We start from the raw sequence: 22,037 nt of genomic DNA, 5'->3' as shown, positions 1-22,037 counted from the left end.
AACTATGCATGACAGCGCTGCCAACTTCATGACCGAACCCTACACAAAAAAAAAACACTAAAAAAACGATTTAACGAAAGTGTGGCCAATAGCACCCCAATTTTCCCGCGACGTTGACCCAAATGCAACCACCCTTTAGATGGAGTAGAAACTACACGTTCTCGGCATGCCCGGATTATTTTTAACCGGATTTTCCCCCGTCACGCCCGTCCAACTTTTTTCTTTTCATAGTCGGATCGTTCCCCACCTCCGCCTCCTACAAGCGCTTGAAATCTCTAAGGGTTAGGGTCAAAGAGTTCGCGACTTGATCACAAAGTCGTGCTGTGACATCATTCGTGCCATTGCTCCAATTATGGGGCACAAAAAAAACACCCCCGGAATTCCGTGCCGTTCTTTGATAAGGTTTGGAAGACAAGGTCGCTCAACGGGCCCCGGAAAAATCCGGGAAGATTATGCAACGTTCCGGTAACGTGCGAAATGTTACGCTACGATTGTTTTTGTTGGGCAAATGCAGCTTTCCGGGAAAAGTTTCAAAACGGTCTGATCCCGCGGTGCGAACCCAAATGCAACTCTGAAGCGGAATGTTGCAGAACTTCCCGATGTTACGCTACATTCATCAATAACAACGAAAATTGGAACAGCGGCGCATAATTCTCATTGTTCTCTTTCCAGAAATATGCATTTTGCGATAGAGCGCTGATGAATGGGATTAGGAATTATTGAAATAACGAGCATAGTACGGTAGCGGCCATTGTTCGCCACATTTTCTAGAAAAAACTTCAATGAAAGCACAGACAAAAATTGATATTTACATTACAAGTGCGGAAAGTGACCAATTTCGCACGAGTGTGAGGGTTGATGCACGAGGCGTTAGCCGAGTGCAGATATTACACGAGTGCAAAAAAAGTAATTTTCCTGTTTTCGTAGATTCATTTCCGAAAGTAAAAGTCACTGGTGGGATATTTACTAAATGGATGTACGAAAACATCAACCATCTAACTATATGGAATAACTTTTTTTTATACCAGGTCGTAGAAAAATGACATTTAGAATAAATAAGAAATGAACTATTATCGAGACTTATGGTTTCTTCCGGATGAAGGAAGGTCGTAGGAAAAATAGTGTACATAACTCGTCGAAAAGTGTCTTTCTTGCACTCATCAAAAAATCTGCACTCGGCTCACGCCTCGTGCATTTAGATTCACACTCGTGCGAAATTGGTCACTTTCCGCACTTGTTATATAAATATCTATTATCCACCGTGGCGGTTAAAGCCCCGGTCACACCGAAAATCGAAGAAACGGCCTATTTTTTCAGGAACGGCATCGGAGCCCCCAATTGTGCGACTTTTACGTGTTTCTTTTCGTTATTTTCGGCCGTCGATGTTTCAGTCCGAGATAAAAGCCTCTTTGACAGCTCAGGTAGAAAAACAGTCACTCCGGCCTGTCAAACTTATTCCTCGTAAACAACAACTTGGCAATGACGAATGCGTAATAATCTTATCATGAAATTCAAAATAATAAAAAATGACAAGGTGAACGACATCTTTATTGTCATTTCAGTGAGTCAGAGTTCAACGCAACTGCAGAAACGCACAGATTGTCTACAATTACCGGTTATTGTTGCTCGTTGCCAATCAGCGAATTATCTAAATCGTACACGGTTTTGCAATCACAGATCGAATTCTTTTCGCAACCGGACGTAAAAGCTAATTTTCCGGATTTGGCGGAGAAAATTCCACGTCTCAAGTTCGGTTGCGTCGACGCAACGTTACGCTCGCGACATAATCACTACAATTGGCTCCCACGTCATCCAATTAATTCGCTGGACAATTAAACACGCAAATGGTCAAAAATTCATACCGCCCCCTTTCAAGAGGGGGCCGCGTTCCAAAGTACAAAACTATTTATAAGCCTCAATTTCCAGATGTTGTATACATAATTATTTTTACGCATTAATTGATGTTTTATGCTTGTTTTTTCTCTATGGAACGAGCGTTGCCAAGTTTCGTTGACAGTTTATGTTGGAAACGAGAAAAATAGAGTCCGTAAAGTTAGCATTATCACTAATCAGATTCAAATTAGTGGTTACAAGACTTGATGGTATGTAAATTGACGGTTACCGAATTGTTATTTTGTGATGTTTTCATGTTTATCTCCCTTGGGGGAAATAGAAAAAGTGGAACTGGACAAAATTTTGACCGGTTTGTTTATTTATAGCCACATTACAGTGAACCATTGGAAATCAGACTTCACATAATTACATTTTAATACAGTGAAACCCCGCTAATTCGACCTTCATTAAAAAGCGGCCTTGGTCAAATCGCTTGTTTATTCGGCCCCTTCGACGACGCAATTTAAATTTTAAAAGACTTGAAGTGGCGCTCACCTTTTTTTCAAATTCTTCCAAAATGGAAAACTTTGTTTTTTTATTGAACTAATTTGGTCCTCTCAGTGACATTTCGTTAGTATTCAACAAAACAAAACTATTCTGCTTTACAAGTCAAAAATTATTAAAATTTGAGACTGCATAGGTCATTCTAAAATCGGGTTTCTCCGCACCAACGAAATCCAAGAATTTGAAATAAAATTCGGACCTTTCACCACTTACTTTCCGTTCACTTAAGTTAATCCCTTGTTAAATAAAGAGCGCCCACTTTAATGATACTTAATTTTCATCCTTTTCTCTTCGCCTCATCTTTTGGCCGTAATTACACCTTAACAACATGATTATCAAGAAATTACCAACGGAAATTACGAAACGCCGAATTAATTTTGATTTTATTAGAATGTATATTGAGCACAACATAAACACAAGAAAAAATTGCAAGGGAGCCTTGAAACTCGACTAGTGTTGGCAGCCCTGCAGCAGTACTACCAACACACCTTTTTATTCAAAGAGCAACGTCCTGCTATCTCTCCCATTTCTTGTCTTTACACCCCATAAAACTCCTAACGAAACTCGCTCCCGAATGAAATAAAAGCGTCTCGTCAGGGCACTATAATCGTACGAAATGCAATTATATTGTAATAACCAACATCTCGTTTCATTTCGAGTAGATCTGTGTTGTTGGCATGTTTTTTCCTGTCGCAACTGTAATTTATTTGGGTCGGATATGTATGCATTTATGCAAACAAACTTCCATAATGCATTTGCGTTATCACAAGACCAACCGAAAAACTGCCGCAAAAATATTCGGATCGGTTCAGCGAAATGCGGAGACGTGGGAGGAATGAAGTGTCGGCGTAAGTGGGGATGTTTTGGAACCGAATTATATCAACAATTTTAATTGTTGTTATCGTGCAATTTTGTGTTTTTGTAGATAGGTGCTCACGTCAACTTAACAACAAATTATTAGTGGATATAAATAAATGGATAACGCTGGTTGCAACATTGATGAGGAAATTAAAAAAAAAAAAAAAAAAAAGTTGATGTGTTCAAAGTAAGCTAATGCCCATAATTGTCGTTGGTGCACTGTAGTTAAAATAATTGCGTTAATTAATAAATTATGCAGAAATGGTAAATTAAGTGCGATAAGTCGCCGGATCGGTGTAAAATGTAGGTAATAAAAAAATGCGCAATTTTTTCAAGGGGTAATACTTCTCAAAAATGGCCTACACTTGACTTCTCCTGATTTCCTTGTGTTTTCGTCCAACTTCCCCTTATTTCCTTGTTATTTCGTAAAACTTCCCCTGAATTCCTTGTGATTTCGTCTAACTTCCCCTGATTTCCCTTTGATTTCGTCTAACTTCCCCTGATTTCCTTTTAATTTCGTCTCATTTCTCCTGATTTCCTTTTGATTTCGTCTAACTTCCCCTGATTTGTTTGTGATTTCGTCTAACTTCCCCTGATTTCCTTTTAATTTCGTCTAATTTCCTCTGATTTCCTTTGAATTCGTCAAACTTCCCCTAATTTCTTTGTGATTTCGTCTATTTTCCCCTGATCACCCAATGATTTCCATTGATTTTCCGGTGATTCCCTATTCATTTCCCTGTTTTCCTAACAATTTTTCCTGATTTCCTAGTGACTTCCTAAAACTGATACACCGATTTCCCATAGAGATTAACCCATCGACTGTAATTTAGTGCCGCAAAAGTTGCGTCGACGCAAGTAAATTAATTATACAGTCTGCGCTTATTTTGGAGCCTCTTTTTATATCCTCCAGTATATGTAAAGAACTTAGGAATTTCAATATACTGATCTTTGAGGAATTATGTAAAAATATGAGTTAAACGAGCCGGAACGATTCAGCCTACGGACCAAAAAGTTCTGAGAGAAAATGAAATATTCATACAAAAAAATTAGAAAAACACGAAATTACAAATAAACGAACATAATAAATAAATGGGAAAAAACTCAACAATAAAAAAAATTTAATTATGATTGGAATCTCGTTCATTAAAAGTGAAGCTCAAGTTGGCAGCGCTGTTATTTGACACACGTCACCCCAACTGCATTCAGGGCTACCAACACAATCGAGCATGCAAAGCCTGCTTCGACTCAATTTTCGCTCAGATGTGTTACGACAAAACAAAGCACGCGAAGTTGCATTTATCTAGTGGGCCGGAACTCTGAACGTATGTCTTGATATCTGTCATTCGCTAACATCTGTCAATTATTTGACGTTTTAACGTCGCGTTCAACTGATCGATGAATTATTGCAAAAGACAATTTCGTCCATTTGCGACGGAAAATGTAAAACAAATTAACAAGTTTGAACTGACAAAAAACACTAAACCGGTTGTCAGATGTCATCAAGGTAAATTTTCGTGAAATTTCTCAAACTTCCAGTATAATTAGGCTCGAATTCCGTTAATAAGCAATAGAAATGCGGCCATATTTTCCTAGCCCCTCTCTGTATTAAAATTCCCCTGTTAATACCCCCAATTTAGCAACGGCGAAATTAAATAAAAAAAACCGGCATAAAAAAAATCGACCCGTCGCGAGTTATTGATGGATAAACAGGAGAAGATTCATCGAAAGTGTCCTTTTCCCCGATTAAATTTTCCCAGTTGAGAGAAATCAATGCGGGAAGCAGGTGCAAGTCGCGACCTTGAAAAAAATCGCCATTTTCCTCCAAAACCGCCGTAACGTCTATCCTTGAACGGGTAATAAAAAAGCGACAAAAACAGAGAAACGGAGAGGAGAAAAAAAAAACAAACACAATCGAGCCATTGAATCATTCGGACAGCGAGAGCGTAGGTGGAATTGTAATTTTTCCTTCGCCCCCCTCCACGCGACTGGCCAAGCCGGTCCTGTCTTTTTTTTTTTGGAGTCTGTCGACAGTAACGAAGTCTTTTGTGGTGTTGCACAATCGCTTGTTTATTGCCTCAATTATAATTAAGGCGCATTCAAACACTAGACGACGTGGCATTTTTGGCGATTTCGTGCGTATGTGGGAACGGTTTTTTGATTTCCTGTTGGGGCGTTGCGTCCACGTACGAAACGTCGCACCTGTCATAGTGTGGCATCAATTATTTATGGATCCGCGGGAAATTCGCGTTTTTATGACTTTCGCGAAGCGAAATGGGGGCTGCCGACGGCCCGCATGTCAGGCCAAAAAGATAAACTCGAACACATGGAGGGCTCGAGTTCTTTTCCAATGACTAAAACAAGATCATCATTTATTTTTGCAGAACCGCGAAGTGGAGATGTTAAGAATCCCACAACGATGACGTCATTTCCGCTAAAATCCACGCAGATTTTCTGAGGTTTTTCGACCAGCGGAACAGTTCTGCCAACGTGGAATGGTTGAATGAAAATTACTAATTTGGTTGGGAGGGAAATCGTAAAGTGGTAGCCGAAAAAAGTTCACCTTAGAGTGGGTCATGGACCACACGAATGTCGCTGATTGAGCCGGAATAGCACACACACAAATTGACACAGTGAGGGTCATAAGCAATATGCTAATACAACAATTAAATAAAAGTGAAAATACCAATAACACCGCGGACTTTCCTATGAGCGTTGACCTTAACCTTTGCACGCTAATCTCCTCAAAAAATTACAACAAAAAGGTATTTCTGTACCTCAAAATTCAGCCTTGAATGGAATTACTTTACGTAAATCATTAAATCTCAAAAATGTGGCAATGCTAAACCGAAATGTCTGCGAAGCTTTAGTACAAAAAGTCAATTATTTTTTCTTGGAAACCGTTAAAATTCCAGCGAAATACCTCAAACAATCTTTTGAGAAAAGTAAACTAATTCACGCATTGCTCAAATATTGAAGCTGTTGGGAAATCCCCAAAAGTGACTTAAAATTTTTAGCCGCCTGAAATGATTTTTCCCAATCACAATTTTACGATCAATTTTACGTCTGTGACTAAGCGAATCTCGGAAATCAAAGTAAGTAGGTGAATTGGGGGCGGCTAAAAGTGGCGATGTTTTAATAACAATGGCATGTGCCATGTGTCCGCTTTGGCTGCCAAGAAGTGGCAGGTTTTAACAACAAATTAAAAAAAAATCGGCCAAACAACAAAAGTCCAAAATTTCGTTTTTGGGCACTTCGAAAAAAATTGCTAAAAAAACGATGGCGCAAATTTGTCGTGAGATATCGTACACTAAATATTCCAAAACTTTTATAATTCGGGTATTTGTTGACGTACATTAAAAATCTCAGTCGACGTTGCAGAAAAATTCTTACAATCCAACCAATTTTTTTTTAATTTTTTCAAATTTCAATCGCTTCTAATTCGGTTATTTGTTGAGATACTTGAAAAATTCGCACAGGTTTGGATTCTGCGTGAAATTCTGCGTAAAAAGAGCACAATACTTTAATACTGCTTCATAAATAAGCGAGATAGTGACCGAATCCAAATTAGAGACCGAAAAGCAGCTAACTTACATACTGAAAAAAATAAAATTTCGCATTCGAACTATCGAAGATCGATTTCTAAGCTAAAAAATCGCGAAAAAAACGATTCCGAAAAGGGTTTCTTAATATTTGGCTTAATTCCGGAGATATCGAGCGAAATCGTTGTCAAACCTCTAAAATTTTGGCCCTCTGGCAACTACACGAAATTTCAAACGCCTCTAACTTTGTTATTAATTGACGTACAAAAAAAATAAGGATATTTTTGGATTCAGCGCGAAATTCTGCGTAAAATGCGCCCATGTAACTCAAATTTCCTGAACAAATAAGCGAGATATCGACCGAAATAGATTTTCAGAGGGTGTTTTTAGGGTCATTTTCAAAACGCTATTTCAGGGTGAAAACTGCGTGTAGTATTATTAAATTATATATCGATCGAAAGAGGAGCTTGAAATCTATCAACTGATCAAATCTCAGATCGATCGGGCGAGTAGTTTACGAGGCGCGATCGAAAAACGACAAATTGAAAATTTTTCATCCCAAAATTTTTTTGCCCAAAAAATATATCCTCGAATTCTGGACTTTTGAGAACATTTTCTAAAGTAAAATGAACCAAAAAAACGCTGGTAAAAACCGTTTCAAAAAATCTCCTGTAGTTTCGGAGATATCGAGCTTTGAAAATTTTCCAAGCCAAAATTCAATATCCGAAACTTTGATCGCTCATAACTCAGTTATTTTTGGACCGACCTTAACTTTTTTGGATTCTACGTGAAATTCTGCGTAAAATGAGAATCAATACTTTAATATTTCTTCATAAATAAGCAAATGGCAGTTTTGGATTCAGCGCAAAATTCTGCGAAAAAGGAGCCCATATAGTTCAAATTTCCTCAACAAATAAACGAGACATTTGTACTAATGTACACCCTCTCCAATCAGATGACCTTGAAACATATTTCCGCGTTGCAATCGATTGTACAGAGCGTTTATTTATAAATTTATAACACGTACAGACAGCAAACCTCCCATTTGCACAGTTCTAACCCAAAAACACGGCGAATCGATTTTAGATTTCCCGTCCCAAAACTTTTAATACATAAAACTGAATCATGCATATTTAACAACATTTATTAAATCCGTCGCCTATTGATTGGACTACAAAAATTACTTAAATATTCAAGTATGTAATTATAGAATCACAAAATCGATAACCGACATATTTGATCAGGAGGTAATAAATCTCCATGAGCCTTTAATTTATAAATCCCATTTTTCGGATTTATACAGCGGAGAACCGCGTTCCTGTCATCATCCATCATTATATCGTCAAAAACATCATTCATTTATAGGCCAACAACAAAAAGAACCATAGAATGACGGTCATCACATGGAAACGCAAAAAATGCGCCTCCTTGTTCTCCAGATTTGACACTCATAGCGTGACCGATGAAACAAAACGAAAATAATTACAGCCGGCGCTAAAAAATCGAGAGGCCAATACCACAACACGTCCAATTTTAGACTTTGGGTGGTTTAATGATGATGATTTTTTGATGTTGGAATTTTTGACATTTTCCAGATCGCACTGTAATTACTAGAACTTTCTCAAAATGTCATTCCGGTGGAGTCGTTCATCTGACATTAGTGCAGTTTACATACCGAAATTGGTTGTAATTATATAACAATTTCCAGGTAATGCAGTGAATAATTAAAAGCGTATTTAAGAAAAAAAACAGTCAATGCCGGAATTACAGTGCGTATCGTTATAATTGCAACAAATAGTGTGCAAATCAGTTTTTTGAAAACGTGTATTTCGAGCGCATTTGCTTAAATCTCCATGTGAATGAACCACTTGCCAAGTAATTTACAAATTTGTGAAAATTAATTAAGCCTCAAGAGACCAATCAAATCCGTAATTCGCGTCCGGTGTTAATTAAACGTGGATCATTTAAAAACCGAAATTATTCGAAATCCGATTCATCATCGCCAGTCAAAAGCTGACCTCAAACATAACCTAACTGTTTTTACATAAAAAGAACAAAAATGTCAATGTCACATACATGAAAAAATAATAAACTAAAACCGTTTCAAAGGCTACTTTGACCGCCTCAACACCGTAAATAATTTGATCTAGCCAGCGTCGAGCCACGACAAAATGTCGGCCAACACGAGAATTCCGGCGCTCAAAACGCTCAAAATTAATTGAAAATCAAGCAACCCCGTAAAAACAACACGTTTTTTTGACACCAGCCTCCTCGATGCGTAATTAGGCTACGACTTCCTTTCAGTTGCCTTCGGGACGTTTTGTGTTTCAATTTGTTTTTTATTTTTATAATATCATTACGTTCTTGATCTCCTCCGGGTTGCTGGCCTACTTGATTCGTTCGAGTGCGTCGTTTACGGAGGTGTAATTAATTGAATTTCGAAAGAAAAAACTTGTGAATGCGCAAAACAAAATGGCCGACGTTAATCGCACTGAAATACCCGATGCGGATAAATTTAGCTTAAAAATTTGTTTGTGTCAACGTAACAACGGCTAAAAAAAATACGTTTTTTATTTTTAACGAACCCACTTTCGGGCGAAAACAAATGACATTCAACCGAGAGCGTTACGTGATATTTTTCGCAGATTTCTGGACGCGCGCCATTCAAAAATTCGCAATTTTGACAACTGACACAATGCAGTGGCGAAAATCACGGGTAACTAGATGAACACAGCGAAGGCGATTTTGATCCCATTTTTCTCGTGCGTTTGTAATCTCAGCCGTTTTTCGACGTTGTGTCAACGTTTTGCAATGCAGCGAATGCGCAAAAAAATTACATCGATGCAATTTACTCGAGTTATGCTTGGGGTAATATTATGCTGACGGGGAATTATGTATTTTGCGCCAACTTTGATCAGCAGATTTCGCGAAATTTTCTCATAGCTTCACGTTTCGAAAATCCAGCGCCTTCCGGACCAAAACGCTCAGATATCAGCTGATCGAGTACCAACTGTGGAAACCAAAATCCCTAGACAACGACGGACGAAATCTGGTGTGTGTCTAGTTCTTCAGATTTGTGTTATTATCGTTACACGTTCATTAATAAAAAAATCCAATAAAATCCCTAAATTATTCATAGTTAGTGCCAGATGGGGCATCAACATTCTGTTGACAATGCCATCACCATCGTGACTGATAATGACAGGAAAACGATAAGAACCTTTTATACAAAGAAACAATAACCGAAGATGAATGTTAAATTTTTATTTCTTTTATTACTTTTATACTTCGCATGCACACGAGAAGACACGTTTTATTTGCTATATGATTAACGCTTCTAAAAATATAAAAGGTTTAGCAGTGGTTGATGCAGCTCATCGTAAATTTTCAGACTGACAGCTTCAAATGAAAATTGTGCAATTTTCACCATCAAGTCGGCGGAACTGACAAAAGAGCGACGTGGCGAAAGGTTTGCGGGGTGGAGTTACCAAGGCCATATACAGGGAGCCAATAAAAATCGAAAAATAAGAAAAAATAAATAGTAAAACAAGAACAAGGAAGTCAATATTATAAAAATAACAAATTTTTTAAATGTTTTTTTTTTTCCAAACGTCACAAAGTCACTATTTTTTAGTCGCTTTTAGACAGTAAAGTATGCAATTTTGTTATAAGTAATGAAAAGCGCTCGTTGACATGGAAACACTTTTTCTGCCTAGGCCGAAAAAGTACTTTTTATGACGGTTACTATTTGAGATCAACATAGTTGATTTAAAAAATAGTGTGGACCACTCCTCCAAAAATACTTTTGGAAGTCTGAGTGAAATTGCGGTGACGAAAGTGAATTATTCATATTAATGAAAAAATCTCGTGCGTATCACAGCCAAAAAGTGCCATTTAGCCTCCGTCTCGGACATTAAAACAAAAAAAACAAAGCTCGGTCAAAAAGGAAACACTTTTTGGCCTAGGTACACAAACAACTATTTTAGGCCGCCGTCCAAAAAAGATGTTGACGTTTTTGAAGAAATGTAAATAGGCCGAAAAACGGCGTTTTTAAGCCGCCGTCTTTTTTAACGCTTTTGGAGACATAAATAGGCTAAAAAACGGCCGCCTAGGAATCTAAAAAAGACACTAGGTATTTTTTTTTACCGGTTGGTATCGCACTGTCATCAATTGACACAAAAGTGTGCTGAAATATTTTAAAAGAAGTTAAAATGTTTTATTTCCAAAATAGTTACTAGGAGAGCAACCTTAAAGAGTAAAAATCACCAAATCAGATTTTTTTCATTCTTTAAATTTAGTTGACCTAAAAAATAGTGTCCGAAAATGCTTTCGTGTTGCTACAACTCGGCTCGCAATTCCACTGACTTCCAAAAAAGCATTTTCCGGCCTTGTAATCCAAATTACTATTTTTTCATTATTGGCTCCCAACTGTTTTTGTGGTCCCGCTGGGGAATTTCGTTTTTTAATTGGTAACAAGAAATGTCAAAACAAAATATCACAAATTAATTAGAAATAACGAGCTCCAGTAATTCCATGAAAAGAGTTAGAAAGTGAAGCTGAAGGACAGAACAGTGGACATTTACAATTAAAATTCTTACAACAAATTCTTTTCGTTTTCTTTTGACGTCCTTGCCATCTTACATTTCTTTTCTGTCCGGAATTTAATCAAATAAACGAATTTTAGTTTTGGAATATTAAATATTGGCACCCCTGCGTGTCCCAGTGCCAGTTTGAGGTTAAACAAAAGATTGTGACAGTTTTGCAGGGTTGCCAACCCGTTTCAGATTTCAAAGCCGTCGCAGTGGTGGCGAGATTTGATTTTTGCAATGCACAGGCGACTCTTTTCCGCATCACTGAAACTTTTTGAGGTTACATTACGCAGTGCCTTTGTTTTTGCCGTCGTGAAAGCCCCTCCACTGGTAGCATCATTTATAACAGGGCTACGCCTTGGAAAAATACATTTTCGTGCTTTTCGACGAGCTGGAGTGGCTTTTCTTCCCAAACACGATTTTCTTTTTAATGGAACGAGTTTTATGCGATTATGGCTTAAGACAAGGATTACAGAACTGTTGAGACTCCTTTTTGGAAAAGGAACCTTTCCGGACAAAGTCGTTTAATCTTTCGTGGAAGCAATTAAAAATAGGAAAAGGGGGCCCATTGTTGTGGGCAAAATAACGACTTTGTGAAATTAGCAACAAAAGTAATTACGTTACTTCCTCGAGACAATTGGAGGCGATTTTGGGGGGTAATTGAATCCGCACCTGGAACTGGGGAGAGACCGTTAGGTTTAATGGGGGCTCGGGAGGATTTACGTGGCAACTGCGAGCGACGGGTGAGCGACTTACCTGTGATTCTGGGGTTGTCTTTGCGAATATGACATTGTCGGTGTTTGTACAGGCCCATGTTCAATTCTCACGGAATGTATTTCCATATCATATACATTTACGCACGTTTTTTCTTGTTTTTTTTCAGGAACACACTGTATAAGCGCACACACTCGACCGCACGATTTGATTTACACAGCCCCCCATGTCGCCCCGATTTATTTAGAACGGAAATAAAAACACACACTGAAAAATAACGTGAAAAACCACCCCCGATTACATATTGTGCCAAGCCACCTCGATTCGTTCAGGACGCACGGAGAAAGTGGCTGGGTCGCGGTTGGCCACGTATGTAGCAATGCAGGGCCCCCTCGATTCCAAATCGGACATGAATCGGGGAAAAATTCCTTGGATCGCCAATTCCGTGGAAAAACGTGTTTTAAGGGTTAGAACGTGGGCACTCGTTTGTTGATTGGACGATTTTCACACACACTTGATTTGCATCGACACGGCCGAAAACACTCCCGAATTTATTATTACAGTCATCGAACTAGGATTTTATGCACTCGAAACACAATTCTATAATATAGATACCGCCATAACCCGACATCTTGGTTAAACTTCGAAGCTGAAACGAAAACAGGTCCGGATGAGTCGATCTTTTCCAAACGTAGGGGAGGACGCATACTACAAGCGAGATGAAGCTAGACGCAAGCCGCCAAGAGCTGCGACCTGCCAACTTCCATCTCACTACGAACGAAAATCACTAAAACGCGCACTGGAGGTGGCACCAACCCACCAAACAACCCTCGCGGATTGTTTCGGAAAACACACCGAAAAAAACGGGGAAATTCTTTCCGCACCCTCAGTAAACCACCCGCAAAGGTAAACACAACAAAATAACGTCAGTCTGTGATTAGCCCGCTCGCACAATACGGTTTAGTGTATTCCGGTTTCATTTTTACCCGTAACGACAACGGGAGCGAGAGAGACGGACGATTTTAGACTGTTATATTAAAGGGGATATACCAACATGACGACGAAAAAATTGTTATTATTAACATTACATTTTATTCGCGACGGGGCTGAAATAATAACATTGTTGTGGCAACACTGCCTCGCTCCAACTCCCATTAAAACCCCTCGAGTTTGGGATTGGGGGTTTTGCCCCCTCGGACTCGCATTTTTCAAAAAGGCGCCGAAGAAAAACAAATGCATGTGGAAAAACAAAAGAAAGAGTTGCCATGGCCGCCTATATTTTCCCTGTTATTGATCGACGTCACACACAGAAATAGACGGGAATCACATTTAGAAATTTCAATTATTAGCAAAAAGCTGAATTATTGAGATTTGTGATCGATTCCGGGACAGGTGATGATAAGGGTTGGCGCCGCGACGTCTTAAACGAAATTTGACACCAGCGCGTGACGTCATTATCGATAAACAATGCGATCGATTTTGGCAAAAGTGTTTATTCGATAAAAGCGCCAACTTCGCAACAGATGGTGTTATTTAACAATTTCCCATTACCGCACGATTTCCTCCATCGGCGTCATTTGCAACTGTCTATCACATGCAAAAATCCGCGGTTGCCAAACTTGGTCCGAAACTGTCCTTGCCAAAGATAAACAAGCAAAAATCGTACTTTACAGTCATGAAGGAGAGATAGTTGCAAAGCCGTGCGGTAAATAACATCAAGTTGGCCACGGCGAAACCGGTCTATCCCCTTTAATCCCAAAGTATCAAAATACTACAATCCCATAAAATAATCGCCCGGGTGATCATTCGTATTAATGATGCACGTCGCTGGGAGATAACGCCACCCTCAACCCCCTGGAAGACAAAAAAACACCCAAAATTCAAAATAAAGCAGGCTGGGGGAGGTTCCACCGCTGCCTCCGATTTTTCATAAATTAATACAGGGGATGGTGGAAACATCCCAAGGGATGAAAAATCGATTTCATTGATTATCTACACCCTCGAGGAGCGACGTGTCAATGACTTGCAAAATAGGCGACTGTGTTACACGACAATTTGAGACAGGTTCATGGGGAGCGACGTGGCAACATCGCATTTACTCCTCTGTTAAGCCTCGGGAAGATCGTACCAACTTCCGAACAAACCTCACTTTTAATTTCACACGCTTTGTCGGACTTTGCGCACAAAACACGCAGAAAAAGAGTGTTTTACCACCTCTAAATCAATCGTTTTTGTACGGGTGCCTACAAAACTCGAAACGGAGATTAACGAAGGGGGACGAGCGCGGTACGATCTTGGCGAGACACAATTATATATCGATTTTGTTTTATGAGTGGGGCGACGTTGCCACGTTTCCTTCTCTACTTTGGATGAAGTCTGGAACCGCAGCACCAGCAGCTTCTTTAAAGAGATACGAACGCGATTTTGCCAGGAAGTGAAAAAAACGGACGAGATTACATGTTTACCTGTACGAAAATTGTTTTTTTTTCAAATGAAGGACAACGAATCGTTTTATGTGTCTAGGAGACTATGGAATTGAGAAATGTGTTGGTAGCCCTGAGTAGTGACTAAAGCCTCCTTGATTTTGATTTAGGGAAAGGTAAATAAAACACCACGAATTTCTACAAGTTTTTTCTAGCTGCAATCATATTTTTCCTGGCGCGTCTAAACGCCTGCAGAACCTGCTCAACACTCTTCACCAAACTGGAAGAATTTAGTTTTTCAAAAATATCTCCACTTTCATCTTTTTCTTTATACTGTTCCAAAAACGCCTGGCTCTGTTGGATAACATTCACTCGGACTCCAATCTGCCCGGTTCCCACAGTATTAGTACCATATTTGTTCAGAAAAGATCCCTAAAACAAGACAGTGTTGCCAACCTCACGCACACAAACCCCTTACTGCATAGTCTTTCGGTAAGCCAATCCAGGAAATATCGTTGTAGTTCGAGCAATCTCCGATAAAAAACCGCCGAAGTTGCCCGGAAATACTATCGGGGATTAACCGGAAACATTGCAGTTCAAACCGGTAATTCCCCGGTTTAGCCACTGGGAGATTCTTGTAAGTTAGACCTTCAGTCCGGAAGCGACTCCAAGTGTCTTTGGAGATAATTTCGAAGTAGACGTACGGACATCGAGGGACACCTTTTTTGTCCAGTTCTTCGATGTTGTAGTTCAAGACTACATCGAAAACGTGACCAAAGTGGGTCAACATCTCTTCGGTTTTAGCGTGGCAGGTTTGGGTGACTCCTTGGAGTTGGGATTCGTCGTCGCACGACCACTCAGAAGGCAAATCTATAAAATATTGGACGTAGATAGTGTCGTATTCGAACTGTTTCGCCCATAAAATTTCAAAAAATAGGTAGACTTGAAGTTTGTTTTTCGGTGGAAGAAAAAATGTTGCATCGAACTCTTTCACGGATTCGAACTTATGACTATTTAACTAAAAAACCACGAGTTAGTTGTATGAATAATGAATGTTCAGGACAATGATTACTTTTTTAATGAGCTCCTTCTCTTTTTGTTGGTCCTCCTCAGACATTGATTCCGAAACGTTTTCAATATAGTACTCAAAACTCCGACTAGTGCTGCCATCTATTGTCACCCAATACGGTGCATTGTGGGTAAAATCAGGATAAACCGACAGAATTTTCCGGCGCTTGTCGTATTTAATACAACACAGCACTTCTTCGTTTTTAATCCACGAAGTATCGACGTACTCTCTACAAATTAACAGTAATTGAAAGTTTGACGGATTGGGGGATTACCCGAAGTCGGCCATGATAAACATGGCGTCGAACTCAACATTATGACTCATGGGATTTCGAGCTGCTGAAGTCACCGACTTTTTGTAATCGTACTCGTCCGGTTCCTCATCCTCCAATTGGGTCAAACTGTTGATTTCTTCTTTCAAAACGTAGTCGTCGTCGTTGACGTAAGAAAACAAATCCAATTTCGCATCTGCGGCTAACTTCACCACGTCGAGATGATACTTTTTTTCCAGATCCGTAACACAGTTTTTCTCGTCGCGGTAAAACTCCTGTTCTGCTTTACTGAAGACTTTTTGTTGCCACGAAAAGACCTTTTCTTCCCATTGGGGGGCCTCAACTTGTCTTAGTTTGATCCTGGGAAATAACCTTGAACTTCCCGCTAATTGTTTGTGTACTTACTTAATTTTAAAGTTGATGATATCATCCGAGCAGCGATATATAGCCGTGTATTTTTGTAAAAACTCATTAGTGTGAGTCATTTCGTTAAATGAGGTGGTTTTGTATGAATCACAACAATGACGTTAGCCGCGCGCCGAGTTTTTAAAAATCAGTCAGTCATGAAAGTCCCTAAAAAAGTAACTAAAAAGTCACAGCTCCGTGTTATCACTTCGCAGCTGATAATTACACAAAATGTAATTACGCAAGTTCAAATGTTTATTGTTTTGAGAAAGAAACGTTGCAACAGTCGCGTGTGGAATTCCGGCGGTGGCGTTTGAGGTTATGTCAACATGGCTCACGACGAGGGCGAAACCCCTTTGCAGGAGCGGAAAAATCAGTACTACCGCAGTATTTTCAACAGGGTAACTACCCCAATTGGTAAACTCAAATCTAACTTTGTTATTTTAGTACGACCGCGACCACGATGGTCTTATCAGTATCCAAGAACTCAACACTTTGATTGAGAGTCGGGAGTACGAGCACGACATTCCCGGACATGTCGTCCGGAAAATCCACCAGTTGTCCGACCAAAACAACGACCAAAGAATCGATTTCAATGAATTCGTAGACATGATCAACAATCCTGACTTACAGTATGTCTTTGGGCACTTTGTTAATAGATATATCCATATGGTGGTGCCCCGGAGACGACAAGTCTCGGAAACCGACGGACTGTATGAAGAGCAGTACACTTGTTACCCCCCGGCTGTGGGGATGCTCATCATATCAATAATTGAGGTGATATTCTTCTGTGTGGATGAGGCTCTGGAGGCTGGGTCGACCAACACGGCGACGGGGCCCATTAGTTCCACGTTTATCTACGACCCCTATAGACGGGGGGAGGTGTGGAGGTTCATCACGTACATGTTTGTGCACGTTGGGTGAGTGCAGATTTTGATTTAGTAGTTGCACTATTAGTCAATTAGTCTATGAGTGTGCTGCTAAAAAAGTTACGCTTAAGAAATCATATTTGCAAATATCTTGTCACTGGTGATTCCAATGACAAAAAAACTTCCTCAATCTAAAAAAAGGCCCAAAAGAATAAAATTCTAGAAATTTTGAAAATTTCATATCTCAAAAATGGTAACTCCTAGGAAAAATATTATGAGATCTTTTTTGTGGCAAATTTGATAAGGCACAATTTTCATAATAAGCATTTAGGCATTGGAATCACCAGTGACGAGATATTTGCAGAGTTGTTTTCTTTAGCATTTACCACCTTATGACTTTTAGCAGTACACCTATCGATGGGGACTTTTGACAATTTGTTTATAATAACAAAATTATAAATATATGTGAATAATAAATTATTCCGAGGACTAAATTTACTTTCCAGGGCATTTCACCTATTCGTCAACCTCCTCGTGCAAATCCTCCTGGGCATCCCCCTGGAGATGGTCCACAAATGGTGGCGCGTCCTCCTCATCTACTTCTCAGGAGTCCTCGCCGGCTCCCTGGCCACCTCCATCGCCGACCCCGCCGTAAAACTCGCCGGTGCTAGTGGAGGAGTTTATTCTCTCATCACCGCCCATATAGCCACCATCATCATGAACTGGAAGGAAATGTCTTTTCCGCTCGTCCAACTCTTCTTGTTCATTCTGGTAACGGTTTCTGACGTCGGCACGGCTATCTATAACCGGTACGTCTTGGACATGGACGAGAACATCGGCTACGTCGCCCATTTCGCCGGGGCAGTGGCGGGGTTGCTCGTCGGATTAAACATCTTGAAGAATCTAGAGGTTACCAGAGTCGAAAGGATTGTTTGGTGGGCTTCGATAGTCACGTATTGCTTTTTAATGGGTGTCGCAATCGTGTGGAACTTGGCGTGGCCTGATTACTTTCCCAAATCCAAGGTTTAACTTGACGTACAATTTTTTTTGTGATTTGAGTGCCTTGACTGCACATATCGTAGCTACAGATTAGGTATTATCACACATGTGACTATTACGGTATTCATTGTTGTATTATTTTTGATAAGAACTGATTTTTTTTATTAGACATGATTCAGACAATAAAAAACTCTTAAAACTATGATACCTCTACAGTAGGGGATAATTAAGCATGACGTCTTGTCGCGCCAATTCCAATAACATCGGATCGTCAAAGAACTTATTAATCGACACGTCCTGACTCAATCCTTTCCTCCTTCGCGTTTTTATCATGAATTCCCGAGCTAAATGAGTCGCCGGCTGGGGTTCCAGGGGTCGGATCACAATACTTTTATCCAGCGGGTCCCCTGGGACAATCTGGAAGAATAACACTGAAACGGGACTATGGTGAGGGCGCCCACAAACCTGCCAATGATGAAACACCGACAGACAGAACGCCTGTCCTTGCGTGTGTGTCCTCAAATCCGTTTCAAACCCAAAACTATCGATCGCTGGAATGAACGCTTTGATTGTGTATAAAGGGGAGCCGGGAACAGGGGCGTCTTGGGTGACGTGTCCACGTCTCTTCGCCAACACGGTGTAGACGGCAGAGACGCAATCTGCAGGAGCTTGCACTTCGACGAAGAGGTAAGGTTCCATCAACCGCGGCGTCGCCATCAAAAACGCCGAATAAACAACCCTCCGTGCGGTGGGGATGATCTGACCACCACCCCTATGGACGGGCTCGTTGGCAATCACCGCGTCCAAGATCTTGAACTTCGTGTTTCTGATGGGTTCTTCGCAGAGAGGGCCTTCCCGCGTCCCCCACTGAAACCCTTGCACGATGGAGTCTTTCACGGAACTCAACAACCCCTTGTCGACTTCAGAGGGTAAGGTGTCATCGACTAGAATGTTGGGGCCGGTGGTGTCGGGGCCGAAGGCCCAGATGCTCCTAGCCGCCAATAAATCCCAGTCGTATTTCGTCTGGAAGAACTCCCCCAGCTTCTTTTTATTCCACGCGATTTGAACGTTTTCGTTTTCGATGTCTTCAGCGAGCCCGCGCTCCAGGGGCTCCGCGATCATCGTCAATTTGTTCTTCTTATTGGGGGTCTCGGCGAAACACTTCAAACTCGACGTCTCGACGACGGTTTCGCAGAACGCCACCACAGGATCCGCGACTTTTATGTCGATTTCTGAGTACATTTTCCGCAGGTCGTGCATCACGCAGTCGAGGTACAATTCGCCGGTGCCTAAGACGACGTGCTCGCCGGACTCCTCCACGCGGGTTGTTAAAAGAGGGTAGGATTTGTTGACCTTCCGGAGGCCGTCCAGCATCTTCGGGAGTTCGGAGGGGTTCACCGGTTCCACGGCGATCTTTATGATGCTCTGAGTGTTAAATTTCAAGGGGCGGAAAATGTACAAGTCTTCGTAGATGGTGAGGTCGGTGATGGTGGCGGTCTTCACGATCGACTGGTCGATGCCTTCGATGAGCACCCAGTTGCCGGCCGGGACGCGGTTCAGCTCCACCTTGTATCTGGGGAAAATTGGGGGTGACCATTTAATGCAATAATATATGGGGTGTTCCATTTAAAATATGCGAGTTGACTACTACTTCCGGCCTAACCGGAAGTGTCACGAATATTGAATATTACCACTCGATTTGTCTTATTCGTTTATTTTTGTTCCCAAAATTTCAAATTCTCATCTTTTGTAGTTTATGAGAAAAATGTCAAAAAGAAAGATGGCGGATACAAAATGGCCGACAATGCTAAAAACTAAGAAAAATGAACATCGATAAGGCACGGAAACGTTAATTTAACACGCGGAAAGTCGTAAACCACACGCTCGGGCTGATTGCGAAAGAAAATCACACCATAATTTTCTAGTTACGTCATAATTGGCGGCTCACCTCGACTCATAAATCCAGAGCCTGCCTATCGTCAGCACCCTGGAATCCTCCTCATCCTGGAGCGTGTAATTCTCCCCCAGGATCCTCACATCAGTCCCGGCGTGTAAAGTCCCACTCATCACCCTCCCCAGGACTTGGAAAAACGTACAATCATCATTAGGGTACATCTTGGAGCTATGAACCATCAATAATCCATCCTGATCGCAATTAATCATATCATCATAAATCTTACTGGTTCCAGGACCAGTGTAAATATGTTCAATTTTCTTCTTGGCGTTATCAAGAGGAGAGTTGATGTGCTCAACACACATATCCACAAACCCGTTGAAGTCCCCCAGGAACTTATTACAGACCAGTCGCAGAAGAGGTCGGATATTCAACTTCATCTCGTTTTTAGTCAGTTTGATGCCAAGCTCGTCGAGGGCGTCGACCAGAGTGGTGTCCACGTCCCCCACGACCTGGGCGAAGACTTTGTACAGCGGCTCGAGGATGAACTCCACGAAGCTGCGTTGCGCGGAGTTGTGAGGGGCCTTCTTTGTGAATTTCCTCGTTTTGCTGTTGAAGTAAATGTCCCCCCAGAGCCGCTTGGAAAACTCCTCCACGCTAACATCCCCGTAGCACTGGTTGTACAAGTTCGCGAAGGATTTGAGGGTGAAACACACCCCGTACTGGGAACTGGCAAAGCAGACGTTGCCCAAAACCGGGGAGACAATGTGGGGGTTGGCGTCGTCAGAGTACAACCTGGAGGAACATCATCAGAGTGAATCACCAAACTTAGAAATTTACGTTAGCAATCCGTTGATCTCCTCGACGATGTGCCTCAACTTGTAATAAGCGTCCTGTGGGGGCAACTTCAACTCCAAGATCAACCGATCAATCTTATTAATGCAAATCGTGATCTGCAGCTGCTCCTGGACCGCGTGCTTCAGGAGTCTTTCAGTGTTCAACATCACGCCTTCAGCGGCGTCGATGAAGAGGACGACTCCGTCGCAGAGGCGCATCGCTGCGGTGACCTCGTCGGAGAAGTTGACGTGTCCTGTAATAAAACACGCGTAAAGTCTTGTTTTGTTAAACTGGGGGGTTACCAGGCGTGTCAAAAATATTCATCAAGTAGCTCTTGTTCTTGACGTCTTGTAGCAACAAAGTTATGGGAATTGACTTGATGGAGCACCCGCGTTCTTGCTCGGTGAAGAGGATGTCGGTGTACCTCAAGTTCTTCTCGTCGTAGTCTTGGTACCCTGGGTGGGTCTGCCGGATCAAACAGTCGATGAACGTGGTTTTACCATGGTGGAGGTGCCCGATCAAAGCCACGTTTCTTATCAAGGAGGTGTTGTCCATCATATCCGCCAAAAACCTGCGAAAACAGTCAAATAATGAATTTACGACCAACAGAACTCACTCCATGCTGTAGGTGGTCTCAGGTAAGTCCTGCTCCTTTAACTGGAACTTCTTCTTCTTCACTGGTTCAATCAGCGGCACGTCCAGAGGCTGCGCGTCTTCTTCTTGTACAATAGTCTCTACATCCGGCCCGTAAACTTGGAGCGCCGAGGGGTAATACTGCTTATCCTCATGTAAAACTATAGCCATGGGTTGGGGCTCCGCGTCCTCCATCTGCTCGTCGTCATAGTCGGGCTGTTCTTCATCCTCTTGGGGCTCCTGGTCCTCTTCCTCGTCGTCATCACTGTCTAATTCAGGACCGATGTAATTACCGAACTCGTCGTACAAATCTGCGTCCATCCTCAAGCCGGGAAGCAACCAAACATAACCTCCAAAAACCGCTAAAACAACGTCGGTGTTGAAATAAAGAGTTGAATTATTGAAACCGGCTCACCTGTAGCAAGTTTCAGCACCCAAAAGAGTCACTTTGATGGGAATTCAGCGGTTACAACGATCAGAAACGTTGCACGAAATTTCTAGGTTAAGTTGGTTTGTTGTTCGTACCAACCTACACGCGAC

The 22,037-nt window shown here is 41.3% G+C and overlaps 4 protein-coding genes across 5 annotated transcripts in view; 1 reads left to right on the top strand and 3 right to left on the bottom strand.

The window, feature by feature from the left end:
* Window positions 1-12,776, bottom strand: part of Smr (nuclear receptor corepressor smrter) — a 50,552-nt gene extending 37,776 nt beyond the window's left edge. For both annotated transcript variants that reach the window (XM_088032952.1, XM_088032953.1), the window contains exon 1: window positions 12,140-12,776. In XM_088032952.1, the coding sequence (XP_087889078.1) occupies window positions 12,140-12,225 (86 nt within the window). In that variant the 5' untranslated portion in view covers window positions 12,226-12,776. The remainder of the gene's footprint in view (window positions 1-12,139) is intronic.
* Window positions 12,777-14,713: 1,937 nt separating this feature from the next.
* Mks1 (Meckel syndrome, type 1) lies at window positions 14,714-16,356 on the bottom strand. The gene is made up of 5 exons (XM_088031840.1): window positions 16,266-16,356; window positions 15,864-16,220; window positions 15,593-15,818; window positions 14,999-15,538; window positions 14,714-14,952 (listed from the first exon to the last, which is right to left on the bottom strand). The coding sequence occupies exons 1-5, from the start codon at window positions 16,343-16,345 to the stop codon at window positions 14,719-14,721; spliced, it is 1,437 nt and encodes a 478-aa protein (XP_087887966.1). The 5' UTR covers window positions 16,346-16,356; the 3' UTR covers window positions 14,714-14,718.
* A 217-nt stretch (window positions 16,357-16,573) lies between these two features.
* Window positions 16,574-18,335, top strand: rho-4 (rhomboid-4). Its single transcript, XM_088031841.1, has 3 exons — window positions 16,574-16,666; window positions 16,713-17,185; window positions 17,641-18,335. The coding sequence occupies exons 1-3, from the start codon at window positions 16,595-16,597 to the stop codon at window positions 18,161-18,163; spliced, it is 1,068 nt and encodes a 355-aa protein (XP_087887967.1). The 5' UTR covers window positions 16,574-16,594; the 3' UTR covers window positions 18,164-18,335.
* LOC148177778 (116 kDa U5 small nuclear ribonucleoprotein component) lies at window positions 18,264-22,037 on the bottom strand. The gene is made up of 7 exons (XM_088031838.1): window positions 21,913-22,037; window positions 21,481-21,859; window positions 21,167-21,435; window positions 20,868-21,117; window positions 20,082-20,822; window positions 18,599-19,706; window positions 18,264-18,550 (listed from the first exon to the last, which is right to left on the bottom strand). Exons 2-7 carry the CDS (start codon window positions 21,816-21,818, stop codon window positions 18,344-18,346), a joined length of 2,913 nt encoding a protein of 970 aa, XP_087887964.1. The 5' UTR covers window positions 21,819-21,859; window positions 21,913-22,037; the 3' UTR covers window positions 18,264-18,343.

This window comes from Gnatocerus cornutus, chromosome 3, assembly GCF_029298725.1.
Source record: "Gnatocerus cornutus isolate USDA-ARS CGAHR chromosome 3, icGnaCorn1.1, whole genome shotgun sequence".
Classification (NCBI taxonomy): Eukaryota; Metazoa; Arthropoda; class Insecta; order Coleoptera; family Tenebrionidae; genus Gnatocerus; species Gnatocerus cornutus.
This window is presented reverse-complemented; position numbering and strand designations above follow the sequence as displayed.

Excerpts from the sequence above, each read along its gene's own strand:
- Mks1 (XM_088031840.1), bottom strand. The coding sequence starts at position 16,345 with ATGACTCACACTAATGAGTTTTTACAAAAATACACGGCTATATATCGC. Across the intron at positions 15,819-15,863 it reads TTTATCATGGCCGACTTCGG|AGAGTACGTCGATACTTCGT; the intron begins GTAATCCCCCAA and ends GTTAATTTGTAG. Across the intron at positions 14,953-14,998 it reads GCTTACCGAAAGACTATGCA|GGATCTTTTCTGAACAAATA; the intron begins GTAAGGGGTTTG and ends GTCTTGTTTTAG.
- rho-4 (XM_088031841.1), top strand. The coding sequence starts at position 16,595 with ATGGCTCACGACGAGGGCGAAACCCCTTTGCAGGAGCGGAAAAATCAG. Across the intron at positions 16,667-16,712 it reads ACCGCAGTATTTTCAACAGG|TACGACCGCGACCACGATGG; the intron begins GTAACTACCCCA and ends TTGTTATTTTAG. Across the intron at positions 17,186-17,640 it reads TACATGTTTGTGCACGTTGG|GGCATTTCACCTATTCGTCA; the intron begins GTGAGTGCAGAT and ends TTTACTTTCCAG.
- LOC148177778 (XM_088031838.1), bottom strand. The coding sequence starts at position 21,818 with ATGGACGCAGATTTGTACGACGAGTTCGGTAATTACATCGGTCCTGAA. Across the intron at positions 21,118-21,166 it reads GAATATTTTTGACACGCCTG|GACACGTCAACTTCTCCGAC; the intron begins GTAACCCCCCAG and ends GTTTTATTACAG. Across the intron at positions 20,823-20,867 it reads GAGATCAACGGATTGCTAAC|GTTGTACTCTGACGACGCCA; the intron begins GTAAATTTCTAA and ends ATGTTCCTCCAG.